Source organism: Oreochromis aureus, linkage group 1, assembly GCF_013358895.1.
Source record: "Oreochromis aureus strain Israel breed Guangdong linkage group 1, ZZ_aureus, whole genome shotgun sequence".
NCBI lineage: Eukaryota > Metazoa > Chordata > Actinopteri > Cichliformes > Cichlidae > Oreochromis > Oreochromis aureus.
In genome coordinates this window covers 810,754-830,251 of record NC_052942.1, presented here as the reverse complement: position 1 = coordinate 830,251, position 19,498 = coordinate 810,754, and the positions used below count along the sequence as shown (strand labels likewise).

At 41.4% G+C, this 19,498-nt stretch overlaps 1 protein-coding gene across 2 annotated transcripts in view; it reads right to left on the bottom strand.

Moving 5' to 3' along the window:
• Positions 1-19,203, bottom strand: part of map1aa (microtubule-associated protein 1Aa) — a 30,058-nt gene extending 10,855 nt beyond the window's left edge. The window contains exons 1-3 of one of the 2 annotated variants that reach the window (XM_039617454.1): positions 19,160-19,203; positions 1,925-2,007; positions 54-194 (exon numbers count right to left, since the gene is read on the bottom strand). Coding sequence is in view for 1 of the 2 variants with exons in the window: in XM_039617418.1 (XP_039473352.1) it covers positions 54-194; positions 1,925-2,007; positions 6,558-6,564 (231 nt within the window). In the remaining variant the exon portion in view is untranslated. Of the gene's footprint in view, positions 1-53; positions 195-1,924; positions 2,008-6,557; positions 6,577-19,159 lie in introns of those variants that run through there. The other variant, XM_039617418.1, reaches the window with a different exon arrangement.
• Between the last annotated feature and the right edge of the window lie 295 nt (positions 19,204-19,498).

Below are 19,498 nucleotides of genomic sequence, written 5' to 3'. Positions count from 1 at the left end.
TTTTATAGTTCCACGTTGACCTATACACACATACACTGAAATAAAGTATTCACTTCAGGGTTGGAGATGATGTCGGAGAAATGTTGCCAGGTGAAGGCTCCACTTTGCAGTTGGATGTCACCGCCTTGCTCAGAGCTCTGGCCGCTCAGGATCAGCAACTTATTTGCAGCAGAGTCGGTGATCAGTGAGCGAGTCTAGGCAGAGGATAGTAATACAACTTTAACAACAACTGATATATTTAGAATACTATATCATCAATAATCTACCAGAAATACAAACAAAATAGTCAAATGGCAGCATAAGGATGATGAAAAATGTTTCAGTACCCAAACGTGTGGTGGACTGATTCAAAGACATCCAAACACCTAAAGCATCATTTTATCCCACGTGAACCTGCAATTCCAACTTTCTGTTTGTGAAAAGCAGCCAATCAGACACGGGGAAAAAGGAAAGCTAGTCTTAAAGGGAGATGACCTAAAACGGCAGCTTTAGGATGAACTGAAAGGGTGCAACACAGCCCAGCCTGTACCAGAAACACAGTCTATTTGTGCACAAAAGGCTCCTTGTTTTCTCTTTCTTTCATAAGTAAAGCATAGCCAGATGACTGCTGTGCTCCTGGACTACCAGGGCCAACTGCTGCTGATAAGCAAATGAAAGAAAAATGCTTTACAGATGTTTGTTAAGCAATTCAGGCAGGATGATTACAAAATAATTAAATGTTCTTTATAATAATGATAATACTAATAATAATAATAATGGATTGGATTTATATAGCGCTTTTCAAGGCACCCAAAGCGCTTTACAATGCCATTATTCATTCACGCTCACATTCATACACTGGTGGAGGCAAGCTACGGTTGTAGCCACAGCTGCCCTGGGGCAGACTGACAGAGGCGAGGTTGCCATCGGCCCCTCTGGCCAACACCAGAGGGGCCACCATTTATTATGTTCTTAATAAATGGATATTTTTCTTTTTGTGAATAATGGATATAAATATTATTCAATATTATTCCTGTTTTGTCTATGAAGCTAACAAGTCATCATGCAAAGCTGCTAAAATGTAGAACAGAGTAGCCTACATGGAGCTGGAAATGAGTAAAATAGCTGCAGTTTGTCCTGTGAGTGATGAATGGAACGCTAAATATGTCCAATCAAAATAGTTGCTCTAACAAAATGAGTTTAAGAAAAAAAAGGTGAGTCAGGCTGCAAAAACTCCTGCTCCTTTTTACAAATCTAAATGTAGCAGTCTAAAAATGAGCGCCTGTCACTTAATACCCAAAATAGAATGTTTGAAAAAGTATTTTCTATTTCTGCAACAAACAGGACCCGTTTTAGGCACATTTAAAGTCTCGATTTAGTCATAAGTAGCTGAGAAGCTGAGATGCTGTAGCCTTAAGGAAAATGATTAAAAGGAGAATAAACACACAAAACGGTGAGTTTCTTGGGCAGCTTGAGGGACCAGGTGTTTCAGTCCTATAGATGTAGACTTGGCAGTAGTTTCACATTGATCTACAGATGCAAGTTACTCGTCAAGGACTAATTAAATGTTTATAGTGACTAATTAAAGCTATGAGGTCGACCTGTGTAAACAAAAATAGTATGAAAGTTGTTATCTGCAGTCAAAGATAACACAGAATATGAAAACACTGTCTGTGACTCACACTGTGGGCCTTCAGCTGACAAAGTGTACTGATGCTAATCAGAGAAGCCTGGGACAGGCATGGACCTCCAACTCTGGGATCCCTGGTGAACAGCAGGTATTGCTACGGTCTTCATAAGATAAACTGAGTTCAGATCACATTGAACACTTTGGCCCAGAACTCCTCAGTGTGACTTAAATTAAAAAAACTTTTCCAAATAGGAACCAAACAGTTTCATCATCGCCACGCACTCGTTTCCTGTATGCTCTCTGAATGTGACTCACCTCTGAAACAGCAGTTTCCTCTGATGGGTTCACCAACACAACCGTCTGGAGGACATCACTCTGATACTGGAGAATTCGCTGGCCTGCAGGAACAGATACATAAAAACTTAAAAGGTCTTCTGATGACCAGGCAGGAACAAGACGCAAACCATCAGCTGATTAAAGCCAAACCGATTGGCAAAAAGAATTTCTGGTAGAATACAAGTGCAGAGTCTCACATGTTCCTCTGTCAAGTAAATATCAGGGCTGTAGAGCATCCGTAACGTTGGATGATAAGCATGGCAATGCAAGTTAAGATTTAAGAGCATTTCAATGACAATGCAGTTCAAAGTGCTTTACATAAACTATACAAGTCACATCAGAGCTTTTTTAAGCATTCTGCTTCCAGAGCTCACATTCATTTACTCCACTGACATTCCAGACCATCCTCCAACAAGGATAACCAGCTATGAGGTGAATTGTGACCATAAACAGATTTGATGTGTAAAGAAGAGCCGAGTTACAGATATGGCATGGTGCTTCGTTCCTGAGTGCAGTCACTGCTCTTGTGGTTTCTGAAGCTTCACTCTCAGCATGTAACCTCACATTCATCACCACCTCTGTGGTTACAGCAGCCTCCACCAATCACAGATATTGCTGTTTCAGTTTTTGTCAGTAGACTAGTTCTTTTCCATGAAACTGCTAATAAAAACAATTTTTGTTAAACCAAGGACAAGTCATAGCCCAAAGAAATGTTGGACAGTTACATCATTATACTGTAGCTCATAATCAAAGTCTCTATGGAGAATATGTTTGGGATTTTTACTTCTGAAATCTCACTATCGACATCAGAGCATTTACACACGTATCAAACAGAATCTTTAAACATAAAACAAGTAAAAAGAGTGAAAGTTAGAGAACAGTTTATAGTTCTGTAAATGAAGTCAGTGTACAGCTGAGAGTAGCAGAAGGCTTTTCTCAGAGTTTGTTCTCAAACCCAGATATGCTAACATGCTGTCGTGTTAGCACGTTAGCATTTCCTAACACAGCTATGTGTATATCAGCTGAGACTGCTGGAAATGTAATTGGTCGTGAACATACAGGCTCATACATCAAAGTATTGGATGAATATAGAGTCAATATCAACCTTCTTTACTAATATCTCCAAATGAAATGGCATTAGGTGATATCAGTGGGCAGTGTTTATCTGTTGTGTCCCATCAACAGGCTAAAAGTTGGAAGATGAAGAGATGAAAGACTTTAAAACACATCTGCATCAAACACTGCGACAAAACTGAGTGAAATGTGTCAGAATGGAGCAAAGTGCTGGTGATAATATAAATTCCTTCAACATTTGCAGCAACAATCCTTAACATCCTCAGCCCCGCCCTCTGTTTTCCACATTGGGTTTTTTCTTCACTGCCACTAACTAAAGCCCTGATGACAGAGGGGTGGGGGTTCAATCCTACATCTTTCTCATGTACAATCACAACAATATTGCCAAAAAAACCATCCACAGCCACAAGTCTTACTGGCTGTTGCTATGGGTACGCTTCAGTGGCTCCTGCTGCTGAGTTACACTGACCCAGTCTTGGCTGAGGGAGACGCATTGCAGCATTTCTGTGAGAGGGAGGGGAGGCTCGCATTGCACGCTAGCATGCAAGCAGCATTACACAGTATAGGAGGTAAAAGCCAGTGACAGAGCATCAGCAGCATAATAACCATGTAGGCGGTTCGGCCAGGAGAATCTATATTTAGCACAAAAGATGCTCCTCAACCTTGAAAACGTGAAGGAGCTGACACTTGCTATTAATGGGTCCTTTCCCTGCTGGAAAGGGAAGGTTAGTGAGGCTGGGGGTGGGGGGAGCACTCGAGGAGAAGATGACATGCCTTAATGTTATAAGGATGCACGCTGGGTCAGAGATAATCCATCGACACGTTAGAGACAAAGGCCGTTCAAGTCGTAGTCAGGAGCAAACTAACAGCTAGTGTCATGTCTACTGAGTAAACACATGTGCTCCAGCTTTTCACATAATGTCAAATCTGTGAACAATCTGCATTTGCTCAGCTGCTGATCAAGCAAGCAGAGTGGAACTGAATGTAAAGGCACCAGAGCAGGGGCATCATGAGCATTGCATTTTAATGAACCAACTGGTGCTGAAAGAACAATCAAAGATCATATTTCTATTCTTGTTTTATATCATTTTCAGTATGAATAAGGGAGAATGTAGGCTCTTTGATTTCCAAGAGATCCGCAACTGTGCACATATTTTATTGACATGAAATCTACCAAAATAAATCTATAAACATCTGAACTGCAACGCTTTCTGAATTTCAAGTCTTTAATTGAACTCACCACAGGTATTCGAACAGTTTAATAATCCTGGCTGAATAACTGTGAGCCTCTGAGAGCTTTGTTTGCTCACACTCAGCATGCAGCTGTGAAGGAAACTGTCCAAAAAACTGTTTTTAGTCTTTTATTTAATTAACACTGCTGAACATCTGTGTATGTTCTCAGTGATCCAGGTCATCCGTTTCTTTCCAAGCTCCTCAGACTGCTGAACATCTCTAACTGATTGAATTACACAGCTGAGAAGTCTGTCATCTGTTTATCCCAAATTTGGGGGAACAGACAGGTATTGTTAAAGTTGAAACCTCGCAGTGAATTTGTAGCCTGGTGTACCTCCAGACTGTGTCGAGGCAAACTTCTTACGCATTTCCTTTTTTCCTTTCAGTGCAATGGCAGCGCTGCATCAAGGTAAAGTAGGGACAGGCCAATATCGACCCTCATCTTATACTCTGCTCTCGACCTGGGTCCTGCACAGAATTAAGTCCTTAGCAGTAGAATCCTGCGGTGGGTCGGGCGCCCTCAAGGAGGTTGCTAAATAAATCTGAATGGATTAAGTGCTATTATCTAACTGAGGGTTGTGGAGGGGGGATGATCCCAGCTGGGATAGAGGTGAGTATATGTCTTTGTTCTGTGGAGGAAGCCAGAGTGTCCGGACAGAACAAGCAAACGTATACGACCCGGCCAGATGGCGGATTCAAACCCACAACCTTTCTGATGCAAGCTAACAGTGCCGCTACGCTTCTTATGTGTTTTTCTATTTCTCATCTCTAACATGTGGAGCTCAAAGGGAAATTGTGCTCAAACTTAGGTTTCTGTATATGTCACAACAGTCACAACCATCAGCAAACACATCAGGACCACTGATGGTACAGACGAGCCTAACACTAACCCCAGCTATCGTTATCTCTTCTGTTTATCTAACTATTATCACATTATAATCATCTGAACATTGAGGAGACATAAGAACGATAAAGTGGGGTCACACCAGCCTGTGCGAGAACTTTCCAATGATTTTATAGTTGAAGGAGACCAGTTGTGTAATTATTCTTGTGCAGGATTGCTTGATTCACTGTTCAAATTAGTCACATTATATCTCATACTGGCCTTGGTGCAGCCCTCAGTTTATCCACTACCTGAAACATACTGCTTTAGGGCTTTTAAGCTTTCTTCTGATTGGCTGTGTCTCATATACAAAAGATTTTTAACAGCTGTGGCGGGGCGGGGTGGGGCGGTTCTCTGTTTTCACTAATATCCTTATTTTTTAACTTTGGCCACGTTTTAATTTGAATGACTCAACATTTTAAAAGTGTTTCCAACAGAAAAAACAGACCCCAGCTGCTCCAAGTTTAACCTTTCCTTATCTGTAAATAATGTTAATGCTTCTGTTAATTTTGATATCACTAGCTATATCTGATTCTGAGTTCTCATTCCTATTAGAAAAACAAGCACCAAAGTACCATTTAGAATAAACAACATTTTAGATTTTAGCTCCCAATAATTATAAGTGTGGCTGTTCTGCGACGTGTCGAGTGGGTTTTATACTTTCCACGTCCGTGACTCCACTAGAATCTGCTTGGATGCCTCAAAGATGTATATCAGGAATGATTCGGCCGTCGGATCTCCAGCTATCATTGTCTGTGTCCGCAAAAGAGTATAGTCCAGGCTTTACAATAAAATCGAATGTCCAGGAGTTTATGAAAAAGGTTTATGATGTCAAATGGAGTTAGAAGTTAGCAGTAAGCTAACTAGCTAGTTGATGTATAAAACTGTTTCTACTGTATTGTTAAATTAAACAAAAATTTACAGCATAACTTCAGACATAACATAAAACAGAGACAAAGGTTCAGCTTGCTGACCTTCAATAATCACCTCATGGCTAGCTACAGATCTTTGGTTAGCCTTAGCACAGGCTAAGGGGAAGATGTGAGACGAGGGTTAAAATGAGTCCTTGATGGGCCATTATATGGCTTTACATGACTTATCTTATTCTAGTATTTCAATTTCTTTGATGATCTGAAACATTTACAAAAAAAATAGTAACTCACGAAGGGGGCAAACATTTTTTAACACCACTGTATGCTAGTTTCAGATATCTTGGTTAGTCCAAACAATAAACTAGAAAAGCATTCAGAGCCACATCCTCTATCAACACCAGTGACCTGCCTCGAAAAATTCCTTTAAAAATCTAGTAACCATCTCTGATATATGACTCTACCAGTCGTGTGTGTTTAAGCCTGTGCACCTGTTCTCTTCCTCTCTATATATGTATGTGTGTGTGTGAAACAAACATCCTGTAGCCATTACCCATCATTCTTCCCTGCTGCCTCTGTGTGTGACGAAACACTTCCACTCCAGCCAAGTAATATAAATGTTCTGCATGTCTGAGAAGCCTATTAACCGCTTCACACCTCTCACCCTTATTTGTACTTAATAACGTCTCTGAGGACAATCTCCTGTAAGGCCACTTCTGTGCCCACACATCACTCACACTGTTATCATGGAAACAAATGCAGCCCAAATGTAGTGTGGGCCTCTGTGGCTCATGCTTCTGATCTGGCTGAGCAGCATGCACTAATACAGAAAGATTAACTGAAGCAGAGTAGGTGCTGCAGTAGAAATGTGACAGTCTATCAGCCTCGTTGGCTCTGGCTGTTTCTAATAACCACAGCATGATGACTGTTCACTGTGGCCTCTAATGGGATAGAGAAGAACAATATAGCTTCAGGATGTTGGCTATATAGAGTAACTTAATACTGTATTTCAAATGGACCTCGCCATGGTGTTGTGATGGCCTTTTTACATTTTACATTTAGTCTTGTTGTGTTTTTGTATGTTACAGGTTTCAGTGTTTCCTCTTCTTCTCAAGCTTCATTCTTTAGTCTTTTTATCTTAAAGGTAAATTTAGCCATGTGTCTGGTGTTTATATTTCCTGTCTGATGGTTTTCCCTCCTTTCCTGATTGTCAGCTCACTATAATTGTTTCCAATTGTACCTCATTTGCTAATCAGACCTCTGTGCATACACCTCCTGTGTGTTGCTTTGCTTCTTGCATCCTTCTCCTGAGCAGTTTCCCCAGCATGTGTTATTATGAAGGAAGTGTTATTATTCCTCTTTTTGCTTCTGCAGCTTGGTTTTGAAGTTAGCATTTTAAAGCCTCAACATTACAATTTAAGGCACTGCCATGTTGGGGTTTTTGGACCCAAGAAGGAGCACATCTGGATGTGCGGGTGGTATGGAGCATTAACTAGCTAATGTTTGTTAGCATAGTTAGCAAGCTCCATCAATAAGCTGAATGCGAGGCAAAGAATTTTCTATTTGCTGAAAAAGTGGCTGTACTACACAGGAGGCTATACCATTTTTTATAAAATTCTAATAAAAAGACACCAACAGCACAAACATGAATGAAAGGGCCAACTTAGTGACTGAAATTAACAGCAAGCTACAGCTAGGGATGTGAACTGAGAATCGGTTCCCAGTAGTTTCATCCTCGGAATTGCTAATATATGCTAATATGCTAATAATAATAGCTAATAATAGCCTATCAGTCTTTTCAGTTCCACTTGCACATGATGATGATTTCGGGTTGTGTGGCGCAGTCTGCAGCGTAGATTTTTACATTACTTTTATTTTTATTCCACAAAAGCACGAGAGCATGATTGTAAAATACAAACTGCTTCCAAGACAGAAAGAAGTGCATTATGGTGCTAACACAACACTGGCTCTCTGCAAGTACCTGCACAGATTGCATGCTAACGCTAAGCTAGCCAAGAACCCAGAGGGTATGTCGACCCCAGCCCAGCAGCCAGACCCTGAACTTCAACAGGTAACAAACTGAGCGGTCAGGCTGCAGCCTCCATTTCTACCTGTCTACATGTTTCTGAAGTAAAATCACCGTGGCGATTTCTTTTAACGTCTCTTTGTTCTGGTTTTCATTGTTCCTTTGTGTTCTTAGCTTTGTGCTCATAAATAAATACTAAGAGAACAACTGTATGTGTGTCCTCATTGGGATAGTCTTTTGTGCTTGTGTTTATATTGTTTAACAGTAATTATGCGACAATGCATTTTAGATTATTTTACGAAGGAACACGAAAGTAATGTAATGAGTAGTGTAATGAATTACTTTCTCCTGGGAGTAATTAAGTAAAGTAATGCATTAATTTTAAGAAAGATTGGAAATACCACCAACGTGCACAAACATTTGGGCACACAGCATGCAATTAATTTGCATGAATGTAATGTCTTTGATATGCAGCTTAGAGATGGCGGTGACTTTTAAAGGAGAACCAATGAGAACTGATAACAATCAAAAAGGAATGGAAATGATAAGTGATATCGATAATGAAATCAGAAAAGCTAAATTCTTATTGATTCCCATTCCTACTCAGGACACATGTCAGTCAAACATCTCCCTAATGTTAATCCTTTGCAGTATTACAGAGTAAAATAGTGGTACACAGATGGATCGGGGAAAACGTCACTTCGTGAAAGTCAAGAAGGGGTTTACCTCAAATGACCACTAGAGAACTTCTAGTGGTGAGAACTTCCTTCTCTCACCCCAACCGGTCGCAGCAGATGGCCCCGCCCCTCCCTGAGCCTGGTTCTGCCGGAGGTTTCTTCCTGTTAAAAGGGAGTTTTTCCTTCCCACTGTCGCCAAACTGCTTGCTCATAGGGGGTCATATGATTGTTGGGTTTTTCTCTGTATGTATTATTGTAGAGTCTACCTTACAATGTAAAGTGTCTTGAGGTGACTGTTGTTGTGATTTGGTGCTGTATAAATATAATTTAAATACAGTGTTTTTTACCCCCAGAGGTTGCTGCTTGGTAACAACTTGCTTGGTTTGGCTTTAATATTTTTTTCTCATGTCCTTTCCAAATAAGGTTTTCGTGGGTATTTCTAGAAAACAGCATTTATGTTGATTTTCTCTTTTAACTTGTTTCTTTTTCATGGGAAATTTTGTTTTTGATAATCCATCAAAACATCTTGAAGCGTCCTGCTTTCTAAAACGATCCATATTTAAGAACTACTATGAATCGGTTTATATTAGCGTACAGCCTCTATGTTGCACAATCCTGTAGCAAGTTGTTTCTGTAAGACGGTGCACAAGTAAAGCTTCCCCCTACACTTGAAAATTTGAGTGAGATGTCCGATAGTGAGTGGGTGCTCACAGCACTGAGGAATACATCCAAAGCAGCACCAGCCTACACGCTCCCGTCTCCATGATAGGAAGTGCTTTGCATCTGCTATCGTTCATGCAGGCAGCGGCACATTTTCTGCCAAATCATCTCCAAGCCGAGGGCCACACTTTCATAAAATGCCACCTAAGTGATCTCGGCTGTGTGTTTACTTGTAAAAGTAGACCACGTCCCATATATGTCACTCTGCGTACCTCCACATAGCATGATCCTACACCCTAACCGCCCAGTTAAAAATAAAACAGGATAATATTGCCAGTGGCAGTTCAGTTTTTCCGTTGCAAAGAAAGCACACAGACGTGATGACACACAGAACCTTGTTCTGCTGTGAGAACCAAGACTTCCAGTAAGACTTCAAATTCTCCATTAAAGTCCAGCTTTTATAAACAAACCAATTAAAAGCTGCTTATAGTATCTGGCAGGTTTTCAGCTGTCAGCAGCTTATGTTTATAGGCTACTATACAAGCTTATTATTTTCAGTAGCAACATGATAAACGATGCTGTCCCTCTGTAACAAAAGCAATAAGGTGCCCTTGTTATGACTGGTCAGAGTAGTGAGAACTGAATAAGAACATAATGAGTTCAGTTACTGGTTTCATCATGTTGCAGTTATTATCTCATACAAACTGCTTCCAATGAAAGCACTGTGTCCTCTCAGAATATTTACACAGGAAAGCTCACAGAGTCTGGAAGTATTACTGTGTAATATAGGAAAGCAACAGACCAACACAGAGTACTGTTTTACTGAGGATGTAATGGATTACTGTAATGGCATTACATTTATCTGTAACACAGTACTAAAACCCAGTATTGGACTTGGAAGCGCCAAATATAAGATCAATGTACAAATTTTGAGGAGTGACAGTTGATTTACTGGACAAAGGTTCAAACAGAGTAAAGACTGTTCTACAAAATAAAAGCGTCCGCTGCTCCGAATGTAATGCTGAAGCTCAACAACCTGCGACCACGTTCTGGATGCCTACAGCGAGCTAGCAGTGAAAAGCTTCAGGAACTATAGTTGTGAGATGCTCGACCAAGCAGCCAGTGCTCGACTCTCAGTTAGAAACAAAGGTGCTCATTTATACAGCACAATTGTTTCTGCGAGTGCTCTGTGGGCCGTTTTTCGCATACTTTGCTAACTGAAGACATATGTCAAGTATTAATGCAGCTTATTAATTACTATTAATTATATTTGGTGGCATTTTTACTGTTTGTGCTAAGTTGCGACCTCCAGCTGGCACTGGGGTAGTTTGCAGCCAAATGCAAAAATGGCTTGAATGAGAATTATCACTTCAGAGTTTGAGGCCCTTCATGTTTCTCTCAAACTGCATTTTACAGTCTCGCTCCAACTAAGCGAAACAGGAGTGATATTTCTTCTTTAGGGGGATCATGAGTGACTGTTCGACCATCCATCATACTGTACAGATGCTGTACTCTCACATAAACTAAGAGAGGAGTGCACTGCTGTAACTACAGACAGTTCAATTCTAAGTGAACATGACTCAAAGCAGTAGGGGCCAAGAGTTATATAAAAATCACTCCAGTATTCATTTCCTCAGACGGACGTGAGTGTGAAGTGTAGCTGATTTGTACCTGCTGCTTCTCCTGTCAGATGTATTAACACTGATGCAGTTTCCAGGCAAGCCTTGGGGGAAATAATCAAAGCGCTGTTGTTGCTGAGCCTGTGGCACGGCAGCAGCCCTTGTGATATTAAAAGCTACTTTTTTATTTCGACTCTATCGATATTAATGCGGTTATAACCGTAGATGTGTGATAGAATATATTTTGCTCCATTCAAGAGTATTTGTAAAGCATCAGAATACAGCATGAGGTGAGATTAAAGAGTTTTGGAAAAAGGGTAAAATCCTAAACCTGCTAATGTGCTACATTTAGCCAAAGTCCCCTAATGTCCCCTTGCACATGTGCCTTGTGGGATTAAAGAAATCATTTTACTGCTACAATATAATCTACAGCATTGATATTGCATTAAGATGGTTATTAAACATGCTGGCCTCACATTAACCTTTATTACAGATGCAATTATAACCATTTTATACACACATTGCAGTTCTGTGCTTATTAAAAGAGTTGAAGCTCAGCCAAATTAATTAAAGGTCAGAAGCTTTGCGTGGCACGACGTCCAGGCAATCTATTGTGTAAGGGCTTTGAGCTGGAAAAGGTAAAATTGCAATACATGCTTACAAAACACACATATAACATATATAACCTAGAAACAGGCCTGAATGTATTCAGTTTACTTGACAACAGGTGACAGAAGAAGAGGACAAGTCCATGGGGACCTCAAAGGCCGGAGACCATCGCCTTATTTGGAAGAAGATGCCAGAAAGGGGAACTTCGGTGTCTGCATTTATCTCTTAAAATTGCTCATGTCTGTAAAAATACAAATAATGTTCTTAAGATGCAAATTATATCTTTGTAAACGCATGAGGGGGCCTCCAAAAGTTGAATCTGTTCATCTGGACGTAGCATTTTGTGGGAGAAACGTTTCGTCACTCATCCAAGTGACTTCTTCAGTCTCAGCTGACTGCAGGTTTCCCCAAACCTTATAAACAGTACATTTGCATAATGACTGAAACCAGCCCACTGAAGGAACAATGGGCTGTGAGGTCAGTTCCTTAATCATAATTATGCAAATTCCCATGACCATTGATCAACAATCACTGACCAAAACCCACTGATCAAAGAACACTGATCAATGGCCATGAGTACCATTCACAGAGAGTTGGGGAATGGCTGCAATCACAGCATTGTAAGGTTTGGGGAAACCTGCAGTCAGCTGAGACTGAAGAAGTCACTTGGATGAGTGATGAAACGTTTCTCCCACAAAACGCTACGTCCAGATGAACAGATTCAACTTTTGGAGATTTACTTTCCTGGATGATTGAGAATGCATCAAGACGCATGAGGGGGCGTTAACCCTGATGAATCAAAAGCAATCTGAAGTGTCTTTTTGGGCGGAGATCCATGCTGATTGTGTTCAGTAATTATCTCCCCGCGTGTGTGTTCGAATAAAATCATTGTTTGACCCAACCCTTTTGGACTTGTATTGTTTTGTACTCTTTCCCAATATTTGAAACCCATAACATTTTGGGGGCTCGTCCGGGATTTTGAGGGGAGGACTGTCGGAGGTTTTGGACGGAGAAATCCGTCCGAGGGGGGTCAGACGGACAGACACGATCGGGTGATCGAACTGAGTGGACAAAGGCCGGCCTAATTAAAGGTAAGGCACTACCTGTTGAATTATTTCCAAAGCGTGCCAAATTGGATATTGAAATTAAAAGTCTACTCAGTAGATTACCGGTAAATGTCTGTTTTGATTTTGGTGAAAATCTCATGAGAATTGAAGTTGAAGTAATGATAATGAAACGTTGAAAGTGACAGTACTGAGTTAAAGAGATAAAGAAATGACAAGAGAAAACAGAGAAATGTTTAAGAGAATATAGAATAATTTTTATTATTTTAGGACGGAACTCGGGGAGTTCTAGGAAGCGCGTTGGTCAGAGGTAACACTTGCCGATGCCACGGACGCATAGGCATTGTCCTCTATGAGGGATAGTCAGTTGGCCACTGTGGAACTTGGGGCACTCCAGAATAGCTAGTGATTGGATCACTTTTTACTGTCCGGGACAGTAGGTTGCGCTTTTTCGGTCAGTAGAAACCAGGTTTCGGGCGTGTAACCTTAACTTAAAATTTCGGGGAAAGCCTTGGCTGTGGAAGGCCAAAATAGAGCTTCAGGCAAAGTTTGGGTTGGTTGACGCTTTTAAATTGTGTTAGGGCCACCATGGATCTCCTCTAGGGCGTCAAAATGCAACCCTTCAGAGTGATATTTATTTTTGGGGAAGTACAGTCACAGGTCTGAGACTGTGGTGAGTCAGACAAGTATGAAACTGTGCTCCTGGTCTCCTCACCTGATGCTGGGCAGATGTTTGCTCTCTGTGCAAAGGTCCATGATGAATTTGCAGAATGCACAGCGATCAAAAAGGGACATCCAGATGTAACAACTGTCTGAGTCTGACTTTACTCGACCCGCCGTACAGACACGAAAACGTATGAACGAGTACTTGGAAGTGGAAATATTCCTGAGGGCACTAATAGCCAACCACACGGTGTCACAGAGCATGTTGAAGGAAAGGACCAAACACTGTAAGCAAAGATGTTAACGGTCTCAAACTTTCATTAACCCTCAGAGGTCAGAGGTGATAAACTAACCTTTCATTCTGGAGAAAGGCAAAACGCACTTGGAAAGAATTGGAATACCTTTTTGATGAGTGTTAGTATACAGTAACTGTAATTGTTCCCTGACTGCCAAGACTTGGGAGAACAATTTAAAAACAGAGAGTCTGGGGTTAGCAACAGCTGTGAGCTCTGAATCCAAGTCAGTGAATTGATTTGCAAATCTTGGACACGATAGCTTTGTTAACACCGTTAATACCAACACGTTCTCATCCCAGCTCATCACATCCCGACGCTATGTGACCAGTCGTCCGTGTGCTGGGATGAGAATGCTCTGTTAACACTGTTGCTTATCCTTATTTGAAAAAATCATAATTTGCTAATTATGTTGTTCATTAATTTAAAACAAAAGATCTTTGAAAGCTTTGAAACAGAGCAGCATGAGCCCAAACAGCGTGATCCTGATTAAATGTGTGTTTTGTCATGCTTTGTTAGAAGGATGCGCTCGCTTGTCAGGCACCAACCTGAGCTCTCTGTCAAAGCTGCTTTCAAACCACATTTGCTTTCACAGTATCCAGCCTGGGAGAAAAGCCAGTACCTGTTAAACCTTATCTTAAACCTGCACGTCGTCTCTTCTTGACATCATCACATTTCACCTCCACTGAAAAAAACATCTTGCCTCAGGTAACCGAGAAACAGAGCTCATTAGCAGAAATTCATTTACACTGCCAACAAAGATCCTTCTCACTTATAGAAACTGTGTTCAACAGCAACATCCAGTTTAAAATAGCTCCTCTGATTACTGTACACCACGTCAGGTACACGTGCAGTTACTGACCAACACCACTGCTTTATTTTTTATTGCCAGAAACAGTATGTCTACTCTCACTGCTTTTAAACCTCCCTTTGTATTCTGTTAAAAAACTAATACTTTCTTCTTGTACCCAGTTACACCCAACAATCATATCACCGAGCAGAAGAAAGCATCGATCTGCCCACAGTGAGGAGTGCATACTTGTGGCAGCAGGGCCTTCAGGCACTGTTCAGTTTTTGGCGCCCAAAATAAATTTAAGTAGCCCGAATAAAAACGAGCTTATTTTTAATGTATGATATTGTAAAGGAAACAAAACATCAGTCAAAGAATTGTTAAAACAAAAATTACTGTATAAAAATTACAATCATCCACTCAAATATTTGGTTCTAATGAACAGAAATTTGTATGAAGTTGTAAGAACTGTGAAGAACATGAATCAGTCTGTGTCGGATCCTGAATCTGACACTGATGTCACAGGTAAGAGGTACGTGGAACCGAGATCGAGGCCATTTGCTTTGTGATGTTTGCAAAGACTGCTACGTTTTGCCAGTGGTAGTTCACTCTTTGCAACATAGCACGCTGCTCTAAACAGATTTTTCAGGACTTCTTGTTGTGCTTGGTTTATTTTTAGTATGTTTTTTGCGATTGGTGTTTGTTCTGGGAAATTCTTTTGTCCATGAAACCAAAAAGCTGCACTTTCTTTTTGCCTCATGGTCTGATTTGTCCTAACTTTTCTGCTTTGTGGTAGGCTTTCTTTGGCTTTCTTTGGCTGCCCCTTCTTCACCCTGACCCGTCTTATTTGGCTCTGCAGAACTAAAATACCTGCGTAAATCCATCTGTTTTTACACACACACACACACACACAATGGTCAGCGATTCGCTGCGAATCAACCTCTCACATGTTTAAGCTTGCTACTATTCAAACTTGTCAGGTTTGAATAGTAAGCTAATGAGTGATAAAACGATGTCAGACAAACTGGTGCACAATTAAGCGTCACTCACCAATCAGTACTGCCGCTCTCTATTCACAGTTCATACAGTCAGAAAGTGAAAGTCAAAGTAAAACACAAGCGATTTCATATTGACAGTGGCTCATCGATGCCAGTGACATAACTACCGAGCTACATCTGCGAAAGAAAGCAAAAGCATTGACACATATTTTCCCTTCCTATGAAAGCCCGACAGGCAGGGCTGAGATAGATTTTGGTAGCCCGACTGGAAGACACAATAGCCCCGGGACGTCGGGCTAGAGATTTTGCGAGCCCTGGGCAGGATGTCACGTATTTAGTTGCCCTCCGTGTTCCGTGTCTTAGTGTCTTTGTTGTCTACACGTGTGTCTCTAATAAAGGTTCAGCTTTAGTCGCAGAATATTTTGGACATCACCAAGATGTTTTTTGCCAAATGTGAGCCGTGCCTTTGAGTCCTTTTGGTCAGTCGTGGTTTTCTCCTCTGACCTCAGCTGAGGGCCGTCCCTCTCAAAAACTAATCATTCCTCCTTCCTGGTCTTCAGCACTGCCGTCCTTCAGCTTCATCTGTTTTTTGTGTGTCTCCAGCACATCATCATAGCTGGTCTCAGTCCCTTATTACAAACCTTCCCTCTCAGTCTTACTGCAAATCACCCCTGACGCTCGTCTCTACGTTTTGCAGCTTATTAACTTTTTCCTGTTTATGCAGGTAATAAACTATTTGACTAATCAGCACCAGGCTCTTGTGCTGATGCTAACATGTCGGTAGGTAATTGCAATTTGCTACCCCTGGCTGCAATGCATTGTGGTCTTTAGTGTGTGGGTGTGGAATGTGGGCTCTCATTTTTAACCCATTCCTTTGCCTGTGATCTTTGAATGTGAAGGCAAAGTAGCAGCACCCTTGCACCTCTGCTGTTTTAATGTACGACACTGACAACTGTAGTAACACATCTGTTTGTAAAAGAAGCTGAGTCTCAGTCAGACTGAGTCAAAGCTTTATCAGTGTGGTGCTATCCCCACTGCTGGACATCCAGTGTGACCGCACCCCGTCCCATCCTGCTGATCTCAGCACGCACGCCTCACCCACCCTAAGGCATTACAGGAGTTCACAGCGCACAGTGCAGGGCAGTGTGGGGGTGACTTGGGGAAGGGATGCTTTGTTGAACGGTGAGTCTGTGCAAACCTCTAATTATCCAAAGAATAAAACCTGATCCGCTGGATTTGGACATTATGAAACAAGAATCCGACGGCATTATAACAGAGTCACCAGTGACCCGAGCTGCTGTGCTCAGTGTGCGTGTGGACATCCTGCAGTCTGCGTGAAGGACAAAAGCAGCTCAAGGATGTTTCAAAGACACAGAGCGCAGTAAAGGCCAGGGTTTTAACAGAGCTGTGTAGCTTTCAGCTATACAACAAACTTGTTTAGTTGACAAAAACGATGTTTGCAATTTCTCATAACTTCAATGTGTTTGTACAATCAGTGACTTAAATAGCAGAAAATATCATGCAGATCCTCTAACAGCCACTTGAGACTGGTCCAGAAAAACTAGTCAGTCCCCACAGACTTCCAAGTTCAAATCCCCGACTTACAGCACAAATAACCACGTTTAGAGCCTGGTATAAAAACTGTATGCACCTTAATTCCTTTGTAAACATTTAACGTTAGGGGCGTGGTCATCTGTAGTGCTAATTCAAGTAAATAAATTAGACCTGTCTCCGTGTTTGCCCTGCTGGTGCCTTTTGGAGTACTAACGACATCTGTGTGATGAATCCACAGCCAGCCCATCTATAGTTGGGGGCATCTGACTGAATTTTAGGATTTTTAAGACTTTTAAAAATCCAATATTCAAATATATCAGCAAATGACTATTTCTTTCTTTCAGACACACAGAAAATAAACTAGCATTGGTTATTTGTAGTTATTTAATTATTTCTGTACCTGTCCAGCTGTGCTGAGATCAGCTGGATTTTGTGTTTGTGGTGTCATTCTGGTGAACAAATTATGCAACGTCAACATGAGTGAAAGGTTTCCCTCCTGTCTCTTCTTTACCTTTTAATTTAGAGCCATTGTTTGTCATTAATGTGTACACCGACAGACCAACAAATAGGTCAGCTGATAACATCAGCCCACCGACGAATCGCTCAGGCTCTGGTGGTCTGAGCAGCTTGCTGATGTTAGCTGATAAAACACTGGCAACTGTCAAAGCACTAACAATTAGGCTTCAACATGATGACTACCAATCCAAAGGGTGATGTCACAGTAGCTCTGTCCATTTTGTCTGCAGTCAGTGGGTTTAAGGAAGTCAGGAAAAGTGTTCTAGAAAATGTCAATATTTTGTAACATTTTATAGGATGAATATCAAAATAAAAGGAAGAATTTTCAAATCAGAAGTGAAAATTATTATTTAGTTTAGCCCAAAGATATTCAGGTTAGTGTGACATCAAACGAACAGATTGTGCATTTGAAGGGCTGGAAACACATCTGTGGTTGTCTGTTGAATATGAATCCACTATGGAATATGTTACCTTGAGTTTCTGGATGATTAATAATGAAACTATTACCACTGGCCCTGCTACAGCAAACAGTAAAGAAACCTAAAGGGGTTCAATTCAGGGGATATATTTGTGCGATAAATGATTTAAATTATTAATAAACTGCAGGAGTGGATATCCATGGATTAGTTGTATCACCAAAGACACATGTTTATCTTTCCCGAGCATTTCCATTATGTAAGTAAAACAGCTTAACGGCTGGAATTAATCTTCTTCTCCTTCCCTGTTTGTGGATTAAAACAGCTGTCCGTGCGTCTGCATGTACCTTTCTAATTTTAGACCATTTTTGTCTAGCCTGTTGCATCATTTTGGCGTTGTGTTATTTGGAGAGTGAAGTCTAATCCACAGATTTCACATGAGCTAACAGAGCTGCTGCAGCCTGAGCACAGGAGAGGCTCACAGCCAGCCTCAGCTGCTGCCTTCAGGTCAGAAGATGTGCTGGCTGTTTTTTTTTCTCCTCACCTTAAAAATCAGGTCATCCAAATTTACTCGAGTGAATGGAGAGCAGTCACTTCACTAACAAATGAGCATAAACTGGATGTTAATATGTAAACACGAGTAAGACAGGCTGCTAGCAGGCTGGAAACACATCTGCCTTTGTGGCCCTTGAAAACATATACACAGTTACCGGGATGTCCAATAATTAGCCCTAATGGCTACATTTGTGTCTTTTACCCTCATTACTGACAGTGTACTCTGGATCAAAACAAATGGCACTGTCCTCTGATAAGTAAATGAAGTGATGCCTGCTGAACGCTGCTACAGTGAAGACACAGAGGTCATGGCCTTGGTGCGTTTTGGTGAATTTTAGTTCAGCAAAATGAGCAGGAGTTTAAATCTGGACCTTTAAGTCTTTATTCTTAAATTTGATATTTTCCAAAGGAATTTTTAAGTTCTCCAATAAAATCTGTGAAATCATGAAAATGCCTTTAAAACTATGGATAACCCAGATGGGAAACTGCATTTGTAAGCAGATGTCTTAGGATTTACACACACACACACACACACACACACACACACACACACACACAAATCTAAATTCGTTTGGTCACCTTCAGCTGAGGTGTAATCCAGGATGCATGACCTCTATACTTCCAATAAAAAGCCACCATATGCGCATGATAGTGTTTCAGCCTGTAGAAACGCTGTGCAGCAGCCATATGCTTTGCAGTATTAGTATTTACTCACATGATATGCTGCAGTCCACGGCCTCACGTGTAGTTACTGTCAGTGCAGACGAGTCTCGTCCAGCGGCTCCGACCTTCTGCGGATCTCAAACGAGCAGCCGTGCCTAATATCACCACGGCTCTCCAAAAGCATCCTCTCCGTCTACAGCATCGCGGACGACGAATAACTACGAAGCCTCTCGGGCGCGAAGCGCATATGTCAGCAGAATGTGAGTGAGAGAGAGCCTGACGCGAGAATAAGCGATGAAGAGTCCTGCCGTCCTGGATGGAGGATGGTGGATGGAGCAGAGGGAGGGGCACTGATGCTGCTGCTGCGGATGAGGACGAAGGCAGCATCGGC